Source organism: Gymnoscopelus braueri (assembly GCF_963280865.1).
Source record: "Gymnoscopelus braueri genome assembly, chromosome: 4".
Lineage (NCBI taxonomy): Eukaryota > Metazoa > Chordata > Actinopteri > Myctophiformes > Myctophidae > Gymnoscopelus > Gymnoscopelus braueri.
Genome location: NC_137605.1, coordinates 3,769,270 through 3,797,005, shown reverse-complemented (window position 1 = coordinate 3,797,005; position 27,736 = coordinate 3,769,270). Strand labels below are relative to the sequence as shown.

General features: G+C 40.2%; 2 protein-coding genes across 2 annotated transcripts; both read left to right on the top strand.

The window, feature by feature from the left end:
* Positions 1-3,156: 3,156 nt before the first annotated feature.
* Positions 3,157-8,652, top strand: LOC308083742 (uncharacterized protein). Its single transcript, XM_080426070.1, has 7 exons — positions 3,157-3,213; positions 3,853-3,975; positions 4,622-4,753; positions 6,432-6,551; positions 7,033-7,143; positions 7,450-7,540; positions 8,366-8,652. Exons 1-7 carry the CDS (start codon positions 3,162-3,164, stop codon positions 8,415-8,417), a joined length of 681 nt encoding a protein of 226 aa, XP_080282196.1. The 5' UTR covers positions 3,157-3,161; the 3' UTR covers positions 8,418-8,652.
* A 9,105-nt stretch (positions 8,653-17,757) lies between these two features.
* LOC308084527 (ependymin-like) lies at positions 17,758-25,102 on the top strand (the record flags this gene model as incomplete). Its single annotated transcript, XM_080427193.1, has 6 exons — positions 17,758-17,827; positions 18,742-18,776; positions 19,221-19,355; positions 22,237-22,423; positions 24,255-24,342; positions 24,964-25,102. 6 exons carry the CDS (start codon positions 17,758-17,760, stop codon positions 25,100-25,102), a joined length of 654 nt encoding a protein of 217 aa, XP_080283319.1.
* Positions 25,103-27,736: the final 2,634 nt, after the last annotated feature.

Here is a 27,736-nt window from a genome sequence, read left to right as displayed (position 1 = left end):
AGGTAGAGGGAGAGGGGACTACCACCCCTGCAGATGACAATAACAACAATACAAATACCTCTGGTAAGTCATACATAACAAAAATCATACACACATGACACCCACATGTCAATCACCTAGTATCCATCATTTTGATTGACAGGTTTCTGACTGTCGCCACATAGCCTCTAATGCAAGGGCTCTCAACCTTTTCAGGCCGCGAACCCCCAAAATATCAAATCATATTTGATATTTGATCGGCCCACCCAATCGATTTAGCAAAAAAAAAATCATTTTTATTTTTTTTATAATTATTTTTTTTATAAAAAAATCTGTAAAATCAGGCAAAAATATGAATTAAATAACATTACCCTAACCCAACCCTAAAACCGCGCACACGAAGGTTGGGGACGCGTGCTGCGTGCGCATGTATGCCCACCCGCTCCTGCCAGGCCCAGCCTATACTAGCGTTCTGGCTGCGCCACTGCCCCACCCTGACAAGCACTTGGAATTGTAGGAGTTGAGGTTTTACATTTAGTTTGACTCGGTTCCACAGATAAACTTTGTAAAAATAATAGCCGAACTACAAGCTCACAACGCCTCGCAATGCGAGGTGATATTTGACAATGTGGCCAAATGTTTGACCATCTTTATAGTATAGTTTGTTGGTTACTTTTAACGTTGTAATGGTCTTGTTATTAGTTGTTATCTGGTTGGCTCGATCAGGATGTTAAGGATGTTAAGGATGTTAAGGATGGAGGATGTGGGACTCACATCGGACTCCTTAGTAGTGTTTGGTCTGTACATTTTTAATATTGTAGGTTGACTATATGCTTAGATGCCTATTTTAGATGTTTTTAATATTATAATGTGCTTTTATTGATGTCTCTATGAGAGTTGCTGTAACACCTTAATTTCCCCTCGGGGATGAATAAAGTACCTACCTACCTACCTACCTATTCATTTATTTCATTTTAGAAGTATTAAAAAGGTCTTAAAAGTCCTCAAATTGTGACTTTATAAATGTCCACATACCCTGTATCCACTTATACTGTGTGTTGGTTTGTTTACTGTGACAAAACAATGATACACATTAAGCTCATCATCTGGGGACCCCACACAATCATTTGGGGACCCCCCCCCTGGGGAACCATCGCTCTAATGGGCAGCTATTGACCACATGCACTCTATACTACTATTACTACTATAATGAATATAATATAAAACTAGAAAAAGTGCTCCTCGGAGCACAAGTCTCCGCCAGGTCAGGTAGGTTATTATGGCCTCCTGGTGGCGCTATAATAGGCCAATGTGAAAAGGGTGCCATTTATTCCTAGGCTGTGCACTGCAATCGGACACTGCATGCATGATTTGAGGCATTTTGTTCTAAAAATGTGTTTTGCTAATTTTGACCTGCTGGTGGCGCTATAACATGCCAATGTTAAAAGGGTGGCATTTGTTCCTCAACGTAGTGCAAATGTGCATTCAAAGTTTCACCACAATTGGACGCTGCGTTCATGATTTGCGGCATTTTGTTCAAAACGGGCCACTACTGCAAACATTACATGTCAATGTTAGCCAATCAGGATAGAATATGAAAAATAAAACAGATCCGTCTTGATCACATGACTACAGAGATCATGTGTACCTATTTGCGTGAAATTTTGGATCTGAAGGCTTAATATAAAAAAAAATGTTTTACATAAGTCTGCCTCCTGGTGGCGCTATAAAAGGCAAATGTGAAAAATGCAGGGCAAAGGTTTTTCCTTGGCCTCTAGAGAGTGTGCATACAAAGTTTTACACTGATCGGTGCAGTTATAGGTAAAAACACGAATCGGCCTGTTACAGCGCCACCATGAGGCTGATTTGAACATTTTCAAATGGCATTTCTTCCTCTGTCTAATGGGAATGTGTGAGCAAAATTTCACGGAAATTGCATGCTGTGGTCATGATTTGAGGCATTTTGTTCGAAACGGAGTACTCCTGCAAACTTTGAAAGCCAATTTTTGCCAATCAGGATGGAATATGAAAAATCTGAAATTAGCCGTTTCTTCTAATGACTATAGAGATACTGCATACCGATTTGGGGGATTTTTGAGTACCGTCCAAAAATGTGTTTTGCAAAAAGCGGCCTCCTGGTGGCGCTATAACAGGCCCATGTGAAAATTTGGGGCAGAGGTTCTGCTCTGGCATCCAGGGAGTGTGTGTGCACAGTTTCTCTGCAATCAAGCCAACGGTGCCGGAGATTAGCTGTACACAAAATGACAGAATGACAGACACACGGACGGACACACGGACACACACACGGACGGACGGACGGACAGACAGGGGCGAAAACATACTCTCGCCATGCCTTTCGGCCTGGCGGAGACAATGATGAATTTGTGGATGAAATGAGGTTGAAAGCAATCTGAGAACCCATTTGGTAAAAAAACAAGACTGACATTTAAATGTCATTTACAGGGTGGCTACCTATATAAAGAACATGAGTGCATCTGTGTCTGTCTTTGTGTGTGTGTGTGTGTGTGTGTGTGTGTGTGTGTGTGTGTGTGTGTGTGTGTGTGTGTGTGTGTGAGAGAGAGAGAGAAAGTGAAATCTGACACCGCTCTGCTCTCTCTCTCTCTCTCTCTCTCTCTATCTCTGAGTTATAGCTGAGTGGTTTGTGAGCCCGCCTGAGGCGGCCAGAGGCCCTGGTTGTCACAGGTTCGATTCCAGGCCAGGCCAGCAACGTGTCGACATGTCCCGGAGCAAGACTCTTAACCTCTAACTGCTCCCTGAACGCAGCACAATGGCTGCTCACTGCTCCTAGTTGTCATAGGATGGGTGAATGCAGAGGAGAAATCTCACGTATGTGCAGATATACAGTGACAAAAAAACACCCCAAGGAGTGGGGACTCTTCTATCTACTATTGTATTCTAGCTTGAGACTACAGCTGAAAACCAAATGGTAAAAAAGGTAAAAAAAAATAAAAAAAACAACAACACATTTGCATATGCATTTTCAAACAAACAGCGTAGTTCAAAACCGATGAAACACATTGGCTTGTGAGAGATGACATGTTCAGTCATAACACTACAATATGACCACACTGACTCCCATCCAGACACCACACTTCCTTTACAGACGTAGTATAAGCCGTAACCCTGGTTAACCCATGCAGATGTCTGAACCGTCACTCACAATGCATCTGCTCATATGCCTACTTATTGCTTGGATTACGCTCGTCACCAAAGGTTAGTGATATTGTGTGTTATCATTAGTAGTATTGTTATTGTTATTTTATCGTTTGGGATTAGGGATTTATTTTTCTTACATTTGTCTGTATTTGTTATTATTTATTATTCCACACACAGATTTGGACAAATGTATATTTTAATCTAAATACTAATACTATTAATAATACATGTGCATGACACGGTGTTGTGGTCATTTCAGTGATAGTTAAACACTGTTGTCAGATGATAGACATTAAATCAGTTCTACTCAACTTGACCTAACTTTACTTAAGAAGGTTAGGAGCCACACAGCAAAACGCAGCTGTCCTTTTTTAAGGTTATATAATAAACTATGTTGTAGTATCATTTCAAGCCACATGGATATGAAAGGATTAACCGATCATATGACAGAATGATTAGGCTTTATTCATAAAATGTGAACAGAACACAGTCTTCCTTTAACACTGCTGTCACTCTGCGCTCCAAGCAGTGCACTTTTCTTTTTTTTCCCCTATCTTCTTTTGAAACACTTCTTGATTATTTGATCAATAAAAAAGATATCAAGATAGAATAATCGCTAAGAAAGAAATGAATAGTTGCAGTCCTAGTTTACATTAGTTTTCCATTGTAACCTGACTCTCTAGTGTTGTCTTGTAGGCTATGGATTGACATGTTACAGGAGCATGCATGACATATTACAGATCTCGGACCGTAATAAAACTACCGTACAACACACATGCAAAGAAAACCAAACATGTGGCGCACGGACAACCATGTCAGGTATGTGATACAGAGGGATAACCAGTGGTGGAAGTAGTACTCAGATTTTGCAATATCACAATATATAAAAACGTTAAAGTAAATTAAAAGGCCTGTATTCAAAAATGTACTTGAGTAAAGTACAAAAGTAGCTATTCACATCAAAATATATTTACCGTGCCAAAGTACCAAAAATTGTTACATTTTATTTTTTGAAGCTCACGAGGCATGGCATCGTGACACGTTGAGCTATTTTCAAATAATATAAATTAGAGATTAATGGGTTAATGTATGTTTTAAAATATAATATAATAACATCAAAATGTACATCTGGGATGTAGTGGAGTAGAAGTATGAAGTATATAAAAAACAGTATAACCGTATAAACCTTATTTTCGGAATGTAAAACTCTGTCATGGATAACAAGGACTTTCTATTATGATTCAGGGTGGTGCGATCCCACCAAACTTTAATTCTGACTATAGCGGCGGATTCTGCTAATGCTTTTCAATGGGAACGGGGCGTTTGTTTTGTGGAAGTCCACGAATGTCAACAAACCGCTCCGTTCCCATTGGAAAGCATTGGCGGAATCCGACGCGTAGGCAGAATTAAAGTTCTGTGTGACCGACATTATTTTGGCAGAGACCAACATCTTGTTTGTTTTCAGAAAAACACGTAATGGAGTATTATAAGTATTGCGTCAACGTAAATGATACCTGTGGCTCAGTGAACTTTGGATTCAGCCTTAACAGAGATGAGTGCTGCAACAAACATCTCTGCAATGAACACTTTCCCCCATGTAAGTATCTATGTACCTCCTGGGCAGGGGTGTAATGGTGATTTCTTTTTTGGTGGCGGAATGCCATTTTAATGATGTCACACACGTGCACGGCACGCGCATTTTATTTTACAGTAAGGTAGGAAACATGTTTATATAGGAAATGACTAGTTTTTAGCTTAGTTTTAGTCTTTTAAAACTAATGAAAATAATTCAAGGAATGCCATGAATTATAGGAGCTGAAACTAAAAGTTTGCTTTGAACGAGTCTCTTTCTCTTCTTTGATGGTGGCTGAGGCATTGCTGCGTGCAGATAGGATACTGGCAGCAGTGGCTACTGAAGCCATTCAGCCAAAATGCTGTGTTGCTTAGTATGTATAATGCGAATGAGGATACATTTGCGCACTCACTTGTAAACCTGTTATGCAAAGTAGCCTTTTGGGTACTTGGCTGTGGCTCATGAATCGATGGGGGACGTGTTCTAGCGTGGACACGCGTGCACATCCGTACCGTACCTACGCGTGAAAAAAATAAATAACCCCACGTTGTGGTGTTGCGTGAAGCGACCATTAGTGCACCACTGCTTCTGTGGTATAGGGCTGAGCTATAGAAATCAAAATCACATCATTTTTGCCTTGACTATGATTACTGAGCGATAACGCATTGCATCGCATTCTGAGCTTGTTGATCTGCTATTGTCACTACTTTAGCCCCCCCCCCACCTCCACACAGCATATAGGTTGCAGAATTTAAAACATATATTTATAGGATTGAGAGACTACCCTTAGATGAGATGAGTTGCATAACTTTCGGCTGTGCGGCACAGCCGAACAGCCGTTGCCAGAGGACAACTGACATACAACTAGAAAAAGTGCTCCTCGGAGCACAGGTCTCCGCCAGGTCAGGTACGTTATTGTGGCCTCCTGGTGGAGCTATAATAGGCCAATGTGAAAAGGGTGCCATTTATTCTTAGGTCTTTCACGGCAATCAGACACTGCATTCATGATTTGAGGCATTTTGTTCCAAAAATGTGTTTTGCTAAATTAGACCTGCTGGTGGCGCTATAACAGGCCAATGTGAAAAGGGTGGCATTTCTTCCTCGGCCTAGTGGGAATGTGCGTGTGAAAATTCACGGAAATCGCAAGCTGCGTGCATAGTTTGAGGCTTTTTGTTCAAAATGGACCAATCCTGCAAACTTTGGAAGCCAACCATAGGCAATGAGGATGGAATATGGGAAATCGGACAGATTTGTGTTGATCACATGACTATAGAGATACTGTGTACCGATTTGCATGACGTTTGGATAAAATCTGTAGGAGTAATGTAAAAAAAAAGGGTTTTGCACAAATCGGCCTCCTGGTGGCGCTATAACAGGGCCATGTGAAAAAATGGGGCAGAGGTTCTGAATTGGCATCCAGGGAGTGTGTGTGCACAGTTTCGGAGCGACCGGGCCAACGGTGCCAGAGATTAGCTGCTAACACACAGACAGGACGGACGGACGGACGGACGGACGGGGTGGAAAACATACTCTCTCGCCATGCCTTTCGGCCTGGCGGAGACAATAAACTTGTGGTTGAACTAACTAGACAGATCACGCATGTGAAAGTTGTTTTGTTGTGCATGAGGTTCAGGGTTGAACACATCATTAATTGATGATGGTGTCTTCAGCCCTGAACATTTTCTAAATGTAAACCTAACAGCTCCTGACAAGAGTCAGCCCAATGGTTTGCAGTGCTTCACTTGCAAAGACGACAAAGACAAAAACTGCACCACCAGCCTAACTTGTATTGGGCTTGAAGATCGCTGCATCAACGGAACAGGTAATACACAGATGGTTTGTATGACTGTGTCTCTTGCCATTTTCATTGGGAGGTGAAGTGGCGAACAGTCGACACCAGCGTCCTCACTTTTCCCACATTCACACACCAATGGTGGCAAGCGAGCGCCGACCGAATCATTGGAGGCAATGTAGGGTTCAGTGTCTTGCCCAAGGACACTTCGACATGTGGACAGGAGGCGCCGGGATTCGAACCGCCGACCCACAGATCATTGGACGTCCTGCTCTACCTCCTGAGCCACAGCCGTCCCCATGGGGAAGCTTCTCTGTCATTCTGTGACCGGAATGCTACCAAGAGAATTAGATTGTTTTTCTTTGAGTTGGATACAACCAAAGAATACCCAGAGTTATAGCGCTGGTTCCAGAAAATAAAGTTGAGCAACATCAAGGAAGTGTGTAATGTAATGTAATCATTTAATGATTAATGGAGCAGACATTACAGTTTGATGTTTTTGTGTTCACAGTGATAATCGGAGGTCCATCAGGCGTACATCTGACAGGGTACGGCTGTGCCTCCGAGAACATGTGTGTCAATCAACCTAACGCAACCTGCTGTAAAGAAAGCTTTTGCAACGGTGAGAGAAAGTAAAACATGCTGTGCTTCATACCTTTGGTAGGATTATCTCTAAACTTTGGGTGCATCAATAATCAACACGAGGGTGAAATAATTGTTTGGCTAAGTATTGTTTTATTTTATTGCAAACACGCACACACTCACACTCACACACACACACACACACACACACACACACACACACACACACACACACACACACACACACTTTGACTAAAACACATACTACTCAGGTGATATACCTTTTCATTCATGTCAATACACTGGTGTGATACCTTACTGCAAGTTTGTTTGATTTTTGTTTAAGGAATAAAAACTCCTGACAACCAGTGGCTGGCTTTCGGGCTGGGACTGTTCATCTGTGTGATCATCATTGCTGCTTTGATTTATAACAGATGGTGAGTACTACTACATTAGATGGATTACCTTTAGATTACAGAGTACTACATTAGATAGATTACATCTAGATTACAGAGTACTACTACATTAGATAGATTACGATCACTGAACAACTCTACATAAAAAGGAACCAACAATAACTGTTAGGCAAGGAGACCTGATTGGATTCATTTGTTATCCCGTCCTAAAAATGCATGTTCTGTTTACTAAAGAGCTTGAGAGATGGGGAAACCTCTGCTACTGAACAAACCCTCTATATTAATGATTACTATCCGAATATACAGCTATTTACTGTGACACTTATCGTAACAAAAGCCGTTCTACAAGCTCACAACGTTTCACAGAGTGACGCGTTGTGAGCTTGTAGATGCAGATCAGATGATGTAAACAACACCAGAATCACGTCACAGGTTTTACAGGTGGAAAGAAGTGGGTGAAATGATGTTTTTCAGGACGCTGGGGTGGCGCAGTGGAAAGTCCCTGCCCACCACCGCAAAGGTTGTGGGTTCAAATCCACCGTGGTGCATCCGGCTTTGTCGAGCGTCTACATGAACACAATTGGCCCGTGTTTGGGGGAGGGAAGCCGGGCGGGGAGGAGGAGGGTGATATCGTTCATTGCATATACTCCTAGAGGAGGAGTAGTACGGCTCTGTAAGTCATAACGACTAAATTGGGGAGAAAAATGATTGGCTGCTCAAACTGTTGAAGCCGTTTTATAGGCCCCCCCCCCCCGCTGTTGTAGAACAACATGAGGTTACGGGGAGCCGACTCTGAACTTCTTCAGACAAGGGAATATGAATTGTAATCTGTCACTCTGTTCTCAGGTACCAGAGACGCGAGCCAGGAGTTGAGATGTACCACAACACAATGAGGTGAATGAAGGCAGATGGATCTTCTTGTGCACAATAACATTCACCACACACACACACACACACACACACACACACACACACACACACACACACACACACACACACACACACACACACACACACACACAGGATTGTACAGTCTAAAACTATGATGTACTGTTGAAGTGTCAATCAATATATCCAGGATGTGGTGCCCATAGGGCTCGCTGTGTTATCCTTTTAACAATCATTGTAACAATCGTGCCACTGTACTATTTACAAACTGTTAATAAAGTTTATACTGGCACCCCCTAGGGACCTTTTGGTATCACTACACCCCATTCAGCAAAACTAGTTTTCTCCTACATTTTTAAGCTCTCTGTGTGTGTGTGTGCGTGCGTGCGTGCGTGCGTGCGTGCGTGCGTGCGTGCGTGCGTGCGTGCGTGCGTGCGTGCGTGCGAAGCAAGCAAGCAGTGGAGCACCTCATGTGTGCCTATAATATTAAAGGAGCTACACCATGAATTTAAAAAAAAAAAATGATATTTAATATCATATGGTGTATGTCCCTCAAACCTTTTTCAAAAGGTTTGAGCCTAAATCATCACTCAGATATACTCATCCCAAGTCAATTGTCTCTGGCTTATACAGCACTTTCAGCCGCAATACCAAAACTTCCTCTTGGGCAGGGGGGGGCTACTGAGCAATTCTGTTTTTTATTTAAAGAAAATATATTAAAAAAAAAGAAAAAAAAATCTGCATAAAAAGAAGCATCTAAGAAAAATACAAAATCGAAAAAAAACCACTTTGAACATTTTTGAACAATTCCACCAAGTGTTTGAGGTGCCTGTTTCACCCACTTCCGGGGGGCGGAGCCAAAATCCGAGCCCGAAGTATTTGTTCGTAGACCCCCACTTAGGGGGGGTAGAAAAAGTTTTCATTTAACATTGGGTTTGCCATCATTAATGTTTGTGACATCAGAAACATTGCCATTCTGAGATCGCCTGTTCAGACACGCCCATTCTGGAAATCCATGAAATGAGAAGGAATGACTGAATAATAAAAAAAAACAAGAAAAAAGTGATTTTCATGGTCCCTTTAAATAATTAAACAATGACAAACATACATGTTTATATAAGTGTAACCTGAGGCCCACTTTACAAACGGGCCCAGTTTTATTTCAATGTCTATTACGTTACATTGCGATCAATGTCAAACGCCAATCTACATTCCCCCAAACATCTCCAGAAACATGTAGAAACAGTAGTTGTCTGTGTTAGTGAAGATCAATGAGATTCATCATGTCACGTTGATGACAAAAAACCCAAACAACAAAACAACATTCACACGCGGGAACTGTCTAGTTAGTTTATGGTAGTTTGTTGTTGTTGTCATCTGGCACAGCTAAGTTATGCAACTCATCTAAGAACACCTTAGAGCAGTGCTTTTCAACCAGTGGTCCTTGAGGGAGTAACAGGGGGGTCCCCAGCAAAATTAGTCAATAGCGTCACATTCATTTTTAACCACTTAGCTTTGGCTATTCAAAAATAGTAGATATACAAGCTCATAGCGCGGCACCGAGTGCCGCGCTATGAGCTTGTAGATCTGCTATTTTTGAAAAACCTTGAAAAAGGTGTGCATTATCTTTGAATATTTATATTTTTTAAAGCGAAAATTAACTGATATCTTTGCTTCTGGGGGTCCCTGGCGCAAAACATTTTCAAACGGGGGTATCTTTGCTTCTGGGGGTCCCTGGCACAAAACGTTTTCAAATGGGGGTCCGCGGCCAAATGTATATCAATTTAGGGGTCCTTGGCATGAAAAAGGTTGAAAACCACTGCCTTAGAGGAACAGTAGTAAGTAAATAAGTAGTACAGGTGGTACTACTACTATACTAGAGTAGTAGTCAAATCAGTCAAATCAATAGGTTGCTTGTAAAGAAAGTCTGGTGGCCCGGCCAACTGGAACAGGCCTCTCGCCTCGATGATGAAAACAATATTGCTGGTAAACATCCCCACAGTGAATCTCTCCCTTCTGCTGTCCCTGTCCCTGACGCTGTCCATGGTGCTGAATGGTGCATGTCAGTGTGAAAGTCAATATCAGTGGTGGAAAAAGTACTCTAATTATTTCAATATTGCAATATAGAAGTACTCTGTTACAAGTAAAAGTCTGGAATTACACATAACCAGAGAAGGTCTCAATAGTGCTATCTGGTGGGTAATTCCCTTGATATTGGAGGGAGGTGTTCAGGAATAGTTTGGGGGCTAACATTGGTTAGAGAAGTTCAAGGGGGTGGAACGAGGGGGAGAGAGGTAGAGATAGAGAAAAAGCAGGAAGGGGACCTTCTTTTTTTCTGGACCTGAATCAATCGTTCCTTTTGGAAGATTAGCTGGTGTCAGAAACAGGAGTGAGAAACCCCTGCTCTCGATGTCGCCAGCTAACTGGAGGAAAAGGGAGCGATCAGGCTGTGAACACAGACACATTGAGAAGAAATAAAGAGTTCAACCGACAGAAAAGACGGGAGGAGAAGAGAGTGAAGACATGTGGAAATTAAAGTGGTGGGTGAGGAGTAGGTTGTGAGTACAGTTTCCATGCAACATTGTGAGTAAATGAGTACAGACGAGGGGAAGCCCCTGAATGGCCGAGAAAAACTCTCGGCAGTACAATAAAATAAAAAAAAGGTTATAATGTGTAGCTTGGTCATAGGAGAGATGAGCAATCATTGCACTCAGTGTCTGTGTGTCTAAGAGTGTGTGCGTGTGCGTGTGCGTGTGTGTGCGCGTGTGTGTGTGTGTGTGTGTGTGTGTGTGTGTGTCCACCCCCACAAATATCGAGAACTGTCAGACCGATCGATCTTATTCCCTAAGGGATATTTTCACTTTCAAACATGTTTGTGGTCATTTGAACGTCTACTCAGGCTTGTATGAACATCCCAGACAGTTTTTAAGTTGCTTGATTCAGTATTTAGATATTTGATATTCATTTTATCAGACCCCTTCCTATACAAACCCATTGTAACTTCAATCTTAATATTAACCATGATAGATTCATTTAAAACACACGTCATTGGTTCTGGTGACTGATATTGTCCTTCTAATACGTGCGATTTTTGTGGGGGAAATAAAAATAAATTAAAAACGTAATTTAAAAAACACAACCCCCTCACGTATAAACATGTTGAAGACTCCTGCTGTAGATCGATGGATCTATCTATCCATCTCTCTGCCCGGGCTAGAAGAGCAGGGGTGGATCACCACACGAGCCTACCGGGCCCAGGCCCAGCGGCCCAAGAACTCAGGGACAGCCCTGAGCCTTTCATGTCAATAACAGAGCCCCAAAAGTACTACCGAAAGAACCTGAAGGAATAGGAGAAATAGTCTAAACATTCACATTCACATCATGATGCCTTTTTAAGTGTGTGTTTATGGGCGGTTTGACTTTAGAGGGGCATGCCAAAAGCAAAGTGTAAAACAGCATTGGAATGTGTAACGGTCAACCCTCAGGCCCTCAGGACCCTCTCAGGGGCCCTGATTCAGCCCCTTTTTGACTATGCTAGCTCCTCTTGGTACTCCTACACCTCAGTGTCACTGAAGACTAAGCTTCAAACCTCCCAAAACAAACTGATTCGACTACTTCTCGGACTGGGGCCCATGACCCACCTCTCTCCCACTCACTTTGCCAGCCTATGCTGGCTCAGGGTGGAAGACGGGGTTAAACAACTAAAAATGGGACTGGCCTTCAAAATTGTAAATGCAGATTTGCCCGAAATGCCCCCTATACCCGCTTATCTGTCAAAATACCTCCAAAAAGTTAGTGACACCCACAGTCACGAAACTAGAGGGAGCGTAAACAACAATTTGGTACCACCCACCCATAAAACAAACATGGGCAAATCCTCCTTCTACAGCACGGCCACCAAGGTATGGAATAGCCTAACCCCATCCCTCAACAAATGCAGTTTGTTGGGCTCATTCAAAACAGCCCTAAAACTCATCTTTCTGGAGGCCATAAGAGGAGGTAGTACCAGTTTCCCTGTAGACAGATGACCCCACTCCCCTTTTTTTTGGTATATATATTTTTTCTATTTTTCATGATGCTTTTTTTTGTACATAGTGATATTTTTTCTGTTTTTTCTGTTGATTTGAACTGTTTGGTTGCTATATGTCTATGAAATTAATTCAAGGACCCCAACGGAAACAAGTCCGCAAGGACTTTTTTGGTCGGACCTTTTAGACAAAAGTATTATAAATGTAACTGTGTTGTTTTACATTCTTTTGCCTAATACAAATTTCAATCAATCAATCAATGGTGTTGAGATGCAGCAGGTGTGTTAATATGGTCTTGGTGTTCTGTGTAGCCTATGCATGTGCACTGAAGATCCTCGTGCCGTTCAAAATAGTTGTTGTGACTGCAAGTCCGTGTACATCACTGGTTCCCAAACTGGGGGTCCTCAAATTATTATGGGGGGTCCCCAGATGATTAGCTTAATGTACAATATTGTTTTCTCACTCAACAGTAAATAAAGCAACATAATAAGTGTATACAGGGTATCTGCACATTTATAAAGTGACACTTTTAAGACCTTTTTTAATACCAAATTGGCCAAATTGGCAAATATTACCTAAGAAAGAGGCAAACATTGTGAAAATAGTCGAGCTTGTAGTTCGGATATTTTCCCAATATTTATCTGTGGAACCGAGTCAAACTAAATGTAATGCCTACAATTCAGCCAGGGGTCCATTGTCTCATAATCTGCCTATGCACAAGTGTGACCAGTTCACAGTATGTCGTACAAACTATTTCTCTGCAGCTTCCTTGTGTCATGGTGTGGTAACACTAAGTACAATACCTTTGAGTGCAATACTCAAAGGTATTGGGGGGGTAGGTCTGTGTAGAAACTAATAGATATTGTTTATGTATTGTTTATATTGCTTATGTGTTGCAGTATCTTTTTTTTTAAGAAGCACTCAAATTATCATGCAGATTCTGAATATGAATCTTAATTCAATGCATTTCCAAATGTGTATGAAGAGAGCATAACTAGTTTAGACTTGTGAAACTCTCTCTTGTCTGCACAGAGAAGATCAGAGATCAGAGAGTGAGGTGGAATGGGGAGGTGTAGAGCGACAGCTAGTGGCTAAATGTTGTCACATACATTGTAAAGTGTTCCAATAAAAGTGTTTTAAAGTGACACTGGGTTTGAATGTACTGTTTATTTTTTTTGAATCATGAGATTTTTACATTTTGCTGATAGGATGTGTAATTTATTTAATGCAGTTAGCAGTTAACCAGGGCCGGACTGGGACCAAAATTCAGCCCTGCCATTTTGGTCCGGACCGGCCCACCACCCCCCGGGCCGGGGGGGGGAGCGTTTCACTGTTTCAGCCCAGCCCTGCACATGAACTCTGCAGCCGCACTGAGGCCCCTGCTGGAAAGCATCCCAGCCCAAACATTAACGTAACTAATAATTGGGCTGCGCGACCCTGAAATGACCGTAATAATCCTAAAACTGGAGCGAAAATATAAGTGGGGCCCACTCCGCTGGGCCCACTATAAGTGGGGCCCAGCGTGCCCGGTACGCCAGATGGCCAGTCCGCCGCTGCAGTTAACAGTCTAAATTTTGCTCTAAACATGTATTACGCTTAGGGATGGGCAATATTATCGATATCACGATATATCGCGATATTTTATTTCGCGATACTGTATCGATACTCCAGTATCGATATCGCGATAAAAAAAATAAAACATTTTTTTTTTTTGCTTTTTCAGATACAGGCTTTATGAAAAACATTCAAAGAACCTATCACAGATCTGCAGCTACTCAATATGTAGTGTATATATAAACAATATGTAGTTGTGATTTATGTATATATCGCAATATATCGCAATATATCGCAATATATCACAATATATCGCAATATATCGCAATATATCGCAATATCGTGATACGACCCAAGTATCGTGATGCGTATCGCAATATAATCGTATCGTGACCCAAGTATCGTGATACGTATCGTATCGTGAGATTGTTGCCAATACCCATCCCTAATTACGCTACTAAAGCATTTTGACCTTAAAGATGCCTGAAACTATTATGATGTTCTTCTTCTTCAAACATGTAATGTGTTAGTAGCCTATAATAAATAGATGAATGAATGAGACCCATCATGTACTGTACGAGCAGCAGAGTGACTCTCAGAGCCTCTGCCTGAGTGTCCATAAGCCTAATATCTCCCCATACACCATGTTACATAACATGGTGCATGGTCCGCTGACGACCTCCAGGTCATGTGACAGAATGATGTCATTCCCAGTGCAACGTGATCCTCTCTCCACTCCAGTCAACCAACACTCCAGTCCAGGTGTTCTAAGCCTCCTTCTGTGAATACAACACTGTTTCCTCAACGTCCTACCTTAAACTTTAACATCATCATTCAGTGGTCAACTTACATAAAGTTAACACACTCTGTACATTATTAGCCCAGTGGTTCTCAAAGTGAGGTCCGGGGACCTCTCAGGGTCTCTTGGTCCTGAGGGGTCAAGAGAAAGGAAAAACAGCGCCCCCAGCATTTTTCACTTTTGCATTTGACTCTGGGTCCTTGCAAAATGTGTTAATATTAGGGGTGTAACGATACGTTTTAGCAACGATTCGATACATATCACGATACTTGGTTGTCCATGCGATACATTAACGATACAGGTTAATTTAGAACGATACGATACGTTTCGATTCAGTGATTTAGTCGATACATGAAGGATACAGGACAGGTTAATTTAGAACGATACGATTCAATGATTTAAAATCGATATAGTAACTATTTATTTATCAAAAAATTCTGTGTGAAAAATAAATACCTGGATACTGGATATAAATGCAAATATAAAAATCAGTTTAACCACTTTAACCCTATTAGTCCATGAGCCAGACAAGATTTCATTATCGAAAGAGTGGGCAAAACCATACCTATATTAAATTGTTCATAGGGTCAATACGAGTAAATAAATATATGATAACCTCTCCACATGAGCAGCTTTTTCATGGTTATCACACATTTTGTTATTTTCCCCATACGTACATGACAGGTGAAAAAAAGACAACATTTAAAAAAGAGTTATCATAATGAAACTTCCTGAGTTGATTACTTACATGAAGACAATGATTTATCGTATTATAAGTTTTCTGAAATTGTATATTTAAATATGCAAATTAGGCATTTAGCCCATGAGCCAGAGCCCCAAAATTGAGCCAGATATTGAATATTCCCTTGTTAAAAACCTTTGACTCCAACATCTTAACAAAATGAAATAAGTATGTTGACTCTGGCTTTGTCCAATGTTCCAATGTTGATTCTGGAAAGTTATGCAAATTTGGGCATATTTTCCTAATGCCCAATTTGCATATTTAAATATGCAATTTAAGAAAACTTGTAATACGATAAATCATTGTCTTCATGTAAGTAATCAACTCAGGAAGTTTCATTATGATAACTCTTTTTTAAATGTTGTAATTTTTTCACCTGTCATGTACGTATGGGGAAAATAACAAAATGTGTGATAACCATGAAAAAGCTGCTCCTGTGGAGAGGTTATCATATATTTATTTACTCGTATTGACCCTATGAACAATTTAATATAGGTATGGTTTTGCCCACTCTTTCGATAATCATTGCTCAATTTTGGGGCTCTGGCTCATGGACTATATATTATACACACATGGGCTATTTGAAAATAACCAATCTAGAGGCTCACAACAGTTGTGAGCTTATAGATCAATCTTTTTTTTTAAGTGGAATATTTTTTGTATGGGGGTCCCTGGCACAGATTTATTTTCAAATGGGGGTCAAATACATACTGTATTATGTGACGTGAAAAAGTTGCAGTACCAGTGCAGTAGCCAAACCCAACTAGCTGATACATAATAACTGAATTCAAGCCTTTATTTTACCGTTATTGTCAAATGATTTAACATTAATTATTTACATTTCATCTAGTAGTGTGTGCGGTGGGATAAAACACTGCTTCTCAAACATCTTCCTGCCAAGAACCCCTGAATTGACATGTATTTGGCCACGGACCCCCAATCTGAAAATCATTTGTGCCAGGGACAGTTGTGTGAAGTATAGGGATGGGTATTGGCAACAATCTCACGATACGATACGTATCACGATACTTGGGTCACGATACGATTATATTGCGATACGCATCACGATACTTGGGTCGTATCACGATATTGGGATATATTGCGATATATTGCGATATATTGCGATATATACATATATCAAAACTACATATTGTTTATATATACACTACCTATTGAGTAGCTGCAGATCTGTGATAGTTCTTTGAATGTTTTTCATAAAGCCTGTATCTGAAAAAGCAAAAAAAAAATATATATATATATATATATATATTTTTTTTTTAATCGCGATATCGATACTGGAGTATCGATACAGTATCGCGAAATAAAATATCGCGATATATCGTGATATCGATAATATTGCCCATCCCTAGTGAAGTACATTTACTCAAGTACTGTACTTAAGTACAGTTTTGAGGTATTTTGACTTAACTGGAGTATTTCCAATTTTCTATACTTTTACTTCTACTCTACATACATCTCAGAGGCAAATATTATACTTTTACTCCACTACAATTATTAGAAAACTTTAGGTAGGCCTACTAGTTACTTAGATTAGATGTAGATTCTGGTTATTATTACAAAACTTACATTAACCACTTCAGCTCCGTATACAATTTGGCTGTTTGAATAGCCGATCTACAAGCTCACAATGCGTCGCCGCATTGTGAGCTTTTTGGCTATTTTCAAAATATTTTGTATACATTTTAGACATGTCAAAACTTGTGAAATGGGACACTCTGCATAGTGAGTACTTTCTACTTTTGGTACTTTAAGTACATTTCAATACCAATATGTTTGTACTTTTACTTGTAATGGAGTATTTCTAGATTTTCTACATTGCACATAACGTGGGACCAGGTCAGTTAGGTATTCTGGGGCCTGACCATGACTGAGACACCAGGACCTTGAAATGGACCCTAAAGTTAACAGGAAGTCGGTGCAAAGAGGCCATGGACTGGAGTCTATGTTACAGTATAATGTTTTTTATGATACCTATGCTGTCAGAGTCACATGCTGTGTTACTGCCTCTTATCACCATGTCCTTAAAGTCCTGGGCTTTCAGAACACTGCTGGAAAGAAACACCGGCACCTGCTCCGGATCTGGAGCGTCTAGTGTCTTGTTTATAAAGGAGGTGGCTCTGGCTACAGCCATTAACCCTGCAGTGTGTGTAGGTGTGAGTGTGTGTTTCTACGTTGCTACGCTGTGTGTGTGTGTGTGTGAGGAAACATGAGGAACTTCATTGTGTTGCTGAGCCTGCTGTCTCTGTCCTGTCTGGCCCAGCAGCCTCATCCATGCTGTGAGTAAAATAGCACTGAACTTATACGTATTGATATCCTTTTAATACTAGTACTGTAGTATCCCTAATTCTAGCGGCAAACTTTCTACCAAAACGTCTTAATTCTCTAGCATACATCTGCTGCAAGGTAATCTGTTGTATAAAATACAGTATTTAGATTTTCTTCAGGGTAGAAGCAAAATACAGTATGCATAGTCAAACAGTGTTTTTGTTTCTATATTTATAGACAAATGTAATTAATTGTGATCAAAGATTATTTAACATAATTATTACTAATGTAAAATCATGAGAAGTTTAAATTTTGCTGACAGGACGTGCAATTCATTTGATGCAGTTGACAGTCTATATTTTGTGTCAAAAAAGCACATCTATACAAGCTCACAACATGTCACAACTCACAGTTATTATTTGGTCACAAGCTCTTGTCAATACTTTGTTATACTAAATTGGTGCTATATTTATAAAACCCACAGACACACTTAACCGCTTTCTTATTCAAAAATGTTTCAAAGATAGCAAAAAACAGCCAATCTACAAGCTCACAATGCATCGTGATGCGATGCGTGAGATTTGAAGTAAGGCATTCATTTAATTCTAGATTAGAAGTAAGGCATTCATTCATGAAAAACACATATTTATAAGAAGCTGGTTTACACTATTTACTCTAGGAATGTGTAGTTATATTCTGCTGTATGTTCCATCACAAATGCACAGTATGAGCCACACAGCTTAATTGTTGTAGAATAAAAACAACTAATTAACAGTATGAAACATGCAGCTTCATTGTTGTAGAATAAAAACAACTCATTCACAGTATGAACCATGCAGCTTCATTGTTGTAGAATAAAAACAACTCATTCACAGTATGAAACATGCAGCTTCATTGTGAATTAACATGTCTCTTCTTCTCACAGCTAGTCCAGCTCTAATGACTGGAGCCCTCACTGTGGTGAGTGCTGCTTCTCTTCAACACTATGTTGTGTGTGGTACTGTATGTATCGCATAAAAACACCGAAAAGAGCCCATCTACAAGCATTCAAGAGCCAATAATTTGATGACCAGCAGCGGTTCCGGTAGGAGACACAAAGAGTCTCCTTTGTGTCTCCTACCAGAACCGCTGGTCATCAAATGATTGGCTCCATGCAGGGTGATTCAAGTCTCCATGCAGGGTGAACTATCCTTTTAAGCCCTATGTTATACTTTATCGTACAGTGGTATGTATCGCATTAAAAATACAGAAAATAGCCAATCTACAAACTCACAATGCAACACATTGTGGAGCTTGAATCTGCCATTTGTGTGTTTTGATTATCGCTAAATGTTTTAATAATGGATGAAATGAATGAAGTGTACCCTATAGACTCAGATCAAAGTGATCGATGTGTTCCCTCAGAGCACCCAGAATGACAAGCTGTGGTCGTATGGACAGTACTGGTACGACGCTCTGGGACAGAGGCAACGCATCAAGGAGTGGGGACAACAAGACAACAAGACCCTGACCATGGATGCTCTGCTGCTCTACAGAGAGGTACGTGCAAGCACTCATATTTACTTAAAGGACAACTTTGATTTTTTTTACAACCAAGGTTTATGTTTTAGCTTGTAATTTAAGTAAATAAAAGATGTGTTCATTTTTTTTACACAGGACCTTTTTTATTGTGTAAAAAAAAAGACTATATAGGCTAAATATGTATTTTTTTACACAATAAAAAAAGTCCCGTGGTCTTTGATGGCCAGATGTGAGTTATTGGGGGCTAGAAAAGCTACTGTGAATAATAATAAAGAAATCACCTGGTTATTGTGTAAAAAAATACATATTTAACCACCTGCCCGAATGCCCCCCGCTCACTGTAAAAAATATCGTGAAAATTGCTTAAACTATATAAAGCAGTAAATGAAAGAAAAATGAACACTCATCTTTAATTTACTTAAATTACAAGCTAAAACATAAACCGTGGTTGTAAAAAACAAAGAGTTGTCCTTTAAGTAAAAGTAGCAATACCACAATATAAACATACTCTGTTACAAGTGAAAGGCCAAATGTGTTAAAAATGTTACTTGGGTGAAAGTACAAAAGTATTGCCATCAAAATATACTTACAGTGCCAAAAGTAAAAGTACTTAAATGTTAGAAAATAGCAGATCAACAAGCTCACAACGCGTCGTGATGCGACGTGTTGTGAGCTTGTAGATCTGCTCAAGTACAGTACTTGAGTAAATGTATGTAGTTACTTTACACCACTGTGTGTGCGTGCGTGGGTCCATGCGCGGGTGTGTGTGTGCGTGGGTGTGTGTGTGTGTGTGTGTGCGTGGGTGTAAGTTCGTGGGTGTGTGTGTGTGTGTGTGTGTGTGTGTGTGTGTGTGTGTGTGTGTGTGTGTGTGTGTGTGTGTGTGTGCATGGGTGCGTAAGTGTGTGTGTAACATTTCACAATACAGCTGCATATAGTTACTGCTGTTTGCATGGAGGAAGTCATTGTGTTTCATAGACACCTCAGTCACTACTGCAACACAATTAACTACCAAGGATCTAATAGTTAGTTACCCAGTAGGTAATAGCAAACTAATTATCTGGGTAGTTGAGTATTAAATAACAAATGAAACATACCTCGTGGAATTCGTCCTTCATGATAATATCTACTGATAAAGAACTGATTAGATCAACATGAAAACATTAGAGCAGTACTTGACTTTTTTTTTGTATTTAGCCTACTGATCCGAGTACAGCTTGGTTCTGATAAGACCCAATTATTGGAATATCAAACGCAGAACAGACTTAGACCAGGGGTGGGCAACTGGCGTCCCGGGGGCCACATGCGGCCCCCACCATCGCTTAATGCGGCCCGCAGATTAACATTGGAATACTGATATTATTGATATTCAGCTGTTTACAATTCCAAACATGCAAACATGACCCGCTTTTATTTTTTTCTTGTCTATTGTCCAATATATTTGTATTTAAGTTCATACATTATAAGTATAACTAAATGCATTTGAAATGAAATAAAAATGCAACTTTTCAGGATTCTAATAAAAAAAAAATCAATAAAAAATGTCAGGATTCCAATTCAAAAATAGCAAAAAATAGACGATCTACAAGCTCAAAACGCGTCGCAGCGCGTCTATTTTTGCTACTTTTGTGTGACATAGAATGGATATAGAATAGAATGGGCAGAAACGAATGGAAATATGGCATTCATTTAAGAAAAAAGTTAAAATACGGAAATACGAGGTGTCTGCACGACACTATATGCAATGTGGCCCTCTGGAGTGAGTGTGGAGATATAGTGGCCCTCTACATCATTAAAGTTGCCTACTGAACTCAGTTTCGGCACACAAATGGGGTCAAATTTGTTCTACTGCTATGGCACCAGAATGTGGAATGTCCAACCATGTCATAAAAAAGTGTGACTCCTTACCCTCCTTCAAAACCCTCCTCTAAAAGAGCACCACCTACATGAGGCTGCAAATTATAACTGGCCCCTGTAAAAAGTCTAAGCTTATCACCAGAAATGACCCACCACCCCTCACCCCCCATCTGTTTACTGTACATAACTTTATGTTTTTATTACTACTCGTACATATATGATGTTTTGCATATTATTATATGTTACTGCTCGTCTTTAAATGTCTCGATCAGGGCTGGATTAACACCTCTCAGTGCCCCTGGGCACTGGCACTCCAAAGCCCCCCCCCCCACAAGCGGCCGCGCGCGAAGTTTTTTTCTTCTTTTTTTTCTCTAATCTAGATAATTTGACACTGTGTTATGTTAATTCTTCATTATTAATAACAACAAAATGGGGAAAATGTTCGTAAAAAAAATATATATAAATAAAAAAAATCTTCACCCAAAAAAAATCAACCATCAGGTGCCCCCTGATGCCCAGGTACCCCTGGGCACGTGCCCAAAGTGCCCATATGGAAAATCCGGCCCTGGTCTCGATGAATTGAACCTCCATAGACCATATTCACACGGCGGCCATATTGGAATTTAACATTGAAAGTGCCGCCACCCGGGGTGGCTACTTTCATTGACTTCATAGAAACATGGCCGCCGTGTGAATATGGTCTATGGAACGAGCCCTGAGGGCTTATCTGGGTTATCCTTTTAGCATTATTTTGTATAAATCTGTGCCACCGTGCCTTTTTTTTTGTGCAAACTGTTAATAAAGTATTCAATCAATCAAAAAAACGTGGACCATGCTGCATTGATGCATGTATTACAGCCGGTATACAGTGCATAGACATGGACTTGAGGAGCAAACTGTTAGTTAGCGTTAGTTATTGCTATTTTGTATGTGTAAAAAAATATATAAAATAATATTAGGAAATGTGCATCACAAGAAAGCATGGTGATGAGTCCTCCTTGCATATACTGTAACCGTTTGCCTTCCTATAAATGTCATCCCTCAGCACACCGTGTTTCTGATCGACGAGCCCAACCAGAAATGCACCCATCATGCCCTGAAGTGGGACTTCCACCCCATGGGGGTCCCGCAGGACGCCTCCCTCATCGGTCAGGCTGTGATCGGCAGCTCCTCAGGCCCTGGTCAGGGTCTGCTTATCAACAGCTGGAGGGGAACGCTGCCCGATAAGTCAGGTTAGAGCAAGCTGGATGATGGAGAGGGCCACGATATTTCCACACTCACTCACTCACTCACTCACTCACTCACTCACTCCAGAGGGCCACATTGCATATACTGTTGGGCAGACACCTCTTATCTCCGTATTTTAACCTTTTTCGTAAATGAAGACCATACTTCGCCATTCTATGTCACACAAAAGTAGCAAAAATAGCAGATCTACAAGCTCAAAATTGTGCAATTTTTGAATTGGAATCCTGTAAAGAAACATTTTTATTTAGTTTCAAATGCATTTAGTTAACGTTATGAACTTAAATAAAAATACATTGGTTCATAAAAAAGACAATAGAATTTGAATACTAGTCATTTAAGCTACTAATATAGACTGAAGTAATTAAAGTGGGTTATGTTCTCATGTTTGGAATTGTTGAATCATAACAGCTGAAATCAATAATATATCAGTATTCCCATATTAACATGTGGGCCGCATTAAGTGAAGGTGGGGGCCGCATGTGGCCCCCGGGCCGCGAGTTGACCATGAATGGGTTAGAGAGCAAGAGATGCCACGGTTGCGTTCAAAATCACATACTTAATTTCAGACATACAGTACACTTTAAGTTAGGAGAGTGCCCCATCTTGTGACAAAACAGAGGTACTACACACGTTTCTGTTTCATCACTATAGAGCACCGAAGTCTGACGTAATTTACACATCCTAGGTTTGTCTACCTGGTTCGCGGTTTTCCACCCCCATTCTGAATCCCCATAGACGTGTTTAATATCGGGTCAAATAAGAACTGTGTTCCAAAAATAAACAAATGACCCCGGCGGTTTTACTCTTATGGATATGAAGCATCAACTGACGGTGAGAAAACGATAATGTTACTTCCGCCGAATTACTTAAATGTTCGCCAGAAACAGACTGTATCAAATATAAGTGACTGACTATCATAAACGATACAGAACCTCCTCCCTGACAATATCGCCGAGACAGTTTGTTTATTTTTGGAACACAATTCTTATATGAGACGATTCTATGATGACCCAATGTTATTCTCCATAGAGAAATTACTTTACGAACCAGGGGATGAACGAGTGACGTCAGGACTTCTGTACTCTATAGCAATGTTAAATGTTAAATGTTGTTTACTGGTTTAAAAAAAATAACTACATTCTACATTTGCTTAAAGGGATAGTTCTTCTATGGATTAGTCAACCCATGGAGATTTGAATCCATGGATATTTTTTTTTTTTTTGTCGCATTCCAAAGAGAATAATTTGATGACCAGCGGACCGGTAGGCAGCAGTTTCCGGTAGGAAACACAAAGGAGACTCTTTGTGTCTCCCTCCGGAACCGCTGCCGGTCATCAAATTATTGACTTAGAGAAATGTGACATAAACCCAAAAAAAAGTCTCCATGGGGTGTATAATGGATAGTAAAAAAAAAGTCATTTTGGGGGTGAACTATCCCTTTAAAAGAAGCATAATTGATGTCAAGACCAATGTTTGGTCGCTGTACATTGTGTAAATGCTGCCATGTTCACAACTTTAGCATGAATTTCACATACTATTGAGTAGCTACTAAGCTTTCAGACACTAAAAGTGCTCACATACTAATTTGGAATTGTGTGTGTGTGTGTGTGTGTGTGTGTGTGTGTGTGTGTGTGTGTGTGTGTGTGTGTGTGTGTGTGTGTGTGTGTGTGTGTGTGTGTGTGTGTGTGTGTGTGTGTGTGTGTGTGTGTGTGTGTGTGTGTGTGTGTGGGGTGCGTGTGTCTGTCCAGTACCACTGTACACACCAGGCTAACTAAGTAATATTGCTCACGTTGGTTTCCCATCTCTGTCCCTCCAGGCAAATATGTGATGACTGTCACTGAGTTTGGATGCATTCCAGTGTCTACCGTTTATAAAAATGCACAGTATGGCTGGGTCCTAGTGAGGTACGTTTACTCTATACATACAGTACATTATTTAGCCAACCTTACCTCGGCCTATTACACCAGTGTTGATTTTGACAGCAAGTCTTGATTCAGTTTTAGTCATAGTCTTTTGAAAACATTTCCATTTAGTTATATTTTAGTCACCTGAAATGTTTTAGTTTTTGTCTAGTTTTAGTCGACTAAATATTATAAGATTATAGTCGACTAAATCTACAGTTGATTTAGTCGACTAAAATGTATTTCGGCGGTGCCTTGATGGTGTCGTAATGGCTGACTTTATACTTGGTTGCATGCTGAAAATAGCCGATCTACAAGCTCACAACACGTCGCAGTTTTGAGTCTTTTACACTAGTCTTATTTCTACTAGATCTCTTCTCCACTAGTCCCTCACGAACATTTTAGTCCAGTTTCCACCAATATTAGACCCCAGGGGTCTAATACTTGGTCCCCTTCTTTTTCCACTCTACACCAAATCTCTTCACCAAAAAAAACAGTCCATCTACAAGCCTTTAGACTGACGTCCTCCTACTTGTGCCATTAAATGTCCGCTTATTACGACACATGCCCAGAACAGGAACGCTTGGGTTCTTGTGGTTAAACCAACACCTCTGTTCTCTCCAGCCTTTTCGATCAGGTCATTGGACTCACGGACCCCCAAGAGCTGGACGTTCCAGACTTCTGCCAGCGAGTAGAGAGGAGTGCTGCGGATGGAGATGAACCAGCGACCGACTTCTTCTCTCTGTTCCTAAAGAGGAAGTGAGCAGCTCTGCCTGTTGTTCAGACTGTCTGCCTTTTTGAGTAGCCCTGCCGCTTGATTCACATTGCAGTTGATATTAATTGTTAAAACCTTTGGTGATTTGTAGAACGTATAACGGCTCTAATTAATACGTATAATTAAACATCAGGTGTAATGCATGCATTGTAGCTCAGCTGTGCAAAAGCAGTAGTCTGAGACAGATGAGAATCAGAGAGGTACAGGGAACATTAACCCATTAGGGTTAGGGTTAGAGAGGTACAGGGAACATTAACCCATTAAGGCCTGAGGTTCCGATTCTACAAAATGTCTTCTAAATCCTAACAGTTTTTTTGAAAAAAAACGTATGTTTCTATATCATGTCAAGGACCCCCAAAATGATATGTATTTGGCCGCGGACCCCCATCTCAAAACATTTTGTTCCAGGGACCCACCAGAAGCAAATATTTGAGTTACAAATATTCGCTTTCAAAAAATATATATATATATATCAAGATTTGCACAAATTGCTAAATAAATACATTTTTCAAAAATGGCAGATCTACAAGCTCGTAGCGCGGCACTCGGTGCCGCGCTATGAGCTTGTAGATCTGCTATTTTTGAATAGCCAAAGTGTAAAATAATGCTTTTTAGCTCAAATCTAAAAATGACACAGATGCGTTCCAGGTCTTCAATGGTTAAAGGAGTAGTTCACCCAAAAATTACTTATTTTTATATCAATTACACACCCCATAAAGCCTTGAATTCATGGAGATTATTATTTATTTTTTGTTGCATTCCAAAGCCAATAATTTGACTCCTACCGGTGGACCCAAAGAGTAGTGATGAGTCTCCTATTGACTAATGACCCGGTCATCAAATTCTTGGCTTAGGCATGCGACAAAACCACAATCTCCGTGAATTCGTCGAGGTTTCATGGGGAGTTTAATTGATAGAAAATAAGTAATTTTTTTGGGTGAGCTACTTCTTTAAGCGGGGTTTGGGGGAGATGGCGTGACCCTCTGTGTGCATTACACTGTCCCAGGGAACCTGCTCACTGACAGACAGTGGTGGAAAAAGTACTCACATTTTTTCCTTACGTAAAAGCATCAATACTGCAATGTAGAAATACTCTGTTACAGGTAAAAGTTTGGAATTCAAAATGTGCTTTGCTACAGTATACAGCAATGTATGCTATATATATATATATATATATATATATATATATATATATATATATATATATATATATATATATATATGATGATTTCCTGGATTGAATGGGTTACTATGAATGTGCACTGAACCATTAATGTACGTGTGACATTGTGCCATAAATCAATAATAAATAAAAGCTGCTGGCCTGCATTTACTCTGCTGTCAGGTCATCAATAATGATGTCATGTTTAATCAGATGCTCTGATGCAGGTACAGTATGTTTGAACCAGGGGCGTAGCCAGAACGCTGGCAGCAGCTGGGCCTGGGCATTTGCGGGTGGGCACTCACGCACGCACGCGCGCAGTTTTGTGCGGATTTGGGAGTTTTTTTGATACTTTATTTCGGTTTTAGGGTTAGGGTTGTTAGGGTTATTTAATTCTTTTTTTTGGGAGTTTTTTTTATACTTTAATTCGGTTTTAGGTTTAGGGTTGTTAGGGTTATTTAATTATTTTGGGGGAGCCAGCCCCCCAAACTCCTGAAATGCAGAGAAATCTATGAAATCTATGAAATCTAAATCTATGAAATTTATATTAATTATATTGAATTATTATATATTAATTATATTATTTATGTATTTATTAACTGTTAATCCATTATGAAGAATTCCGTTTTCCAGATGAGCATAACAACATAAGAGTTATTCTTTAAATGGGCATACTATGTAATTATATTGATTAATAAAAAAACATTTTTATATATATGCACTTATAAAAATGACTGAATATATTTAAAAAAAATATATATATATATATATATATATATATATATATATATATATTTCTTTTTCTTTTTTTTTTTTTTTTTTGGGTGGGCACAACAGCCAGGTGGGTGGGCCCAGGCCTACCTATGCCCACCCGTAACTACGCCCCTGATTTGACTGGCTACTTGTTGGCCTAAAGTCCAGATGTCAGGTCTAGTCTTGTCACTTAGCTCAGTGGTTCTCACACTTTTCCAAATGGACCCGTTAGGGTCCATTTGGTTGCATTTATACTCTCAGAGTTACAGACCCGTAAGGGTCCATTTAGTTGCATTTGTACACTCAGAGTTACAGACCCGTAAGGGTCCATTTGGTTGCATTTGTACACTCTCAGAGTTACAGACCTGTAAGGGTCCATTTGGTTCCACTTGTACACTCTCAGAGTTACAGACCTGTAAGGGTCCATTTGGTTCCATTTGTACACTCTCAGAGTTACAGACCCGTAAGGGTCCATTTGGTTCCATTTGTACACTCTCAGAGTTACAGACCTGTAAGTGTCCATTTGGTTGCATTTGTACACTTTCAGAGTTACAGACCCATAAGGGTCCATTTGGTTCCATTTGTACACTCAGAGTTACAGACCCATAAGGGTCCATTTGGTTGCATTTGTACACTCAGAGTTACAGACCTGTAAGGGTCCTTTTGGTTTCATTTGTACACTCAGAGTTACAGACCCATAAGGGTGC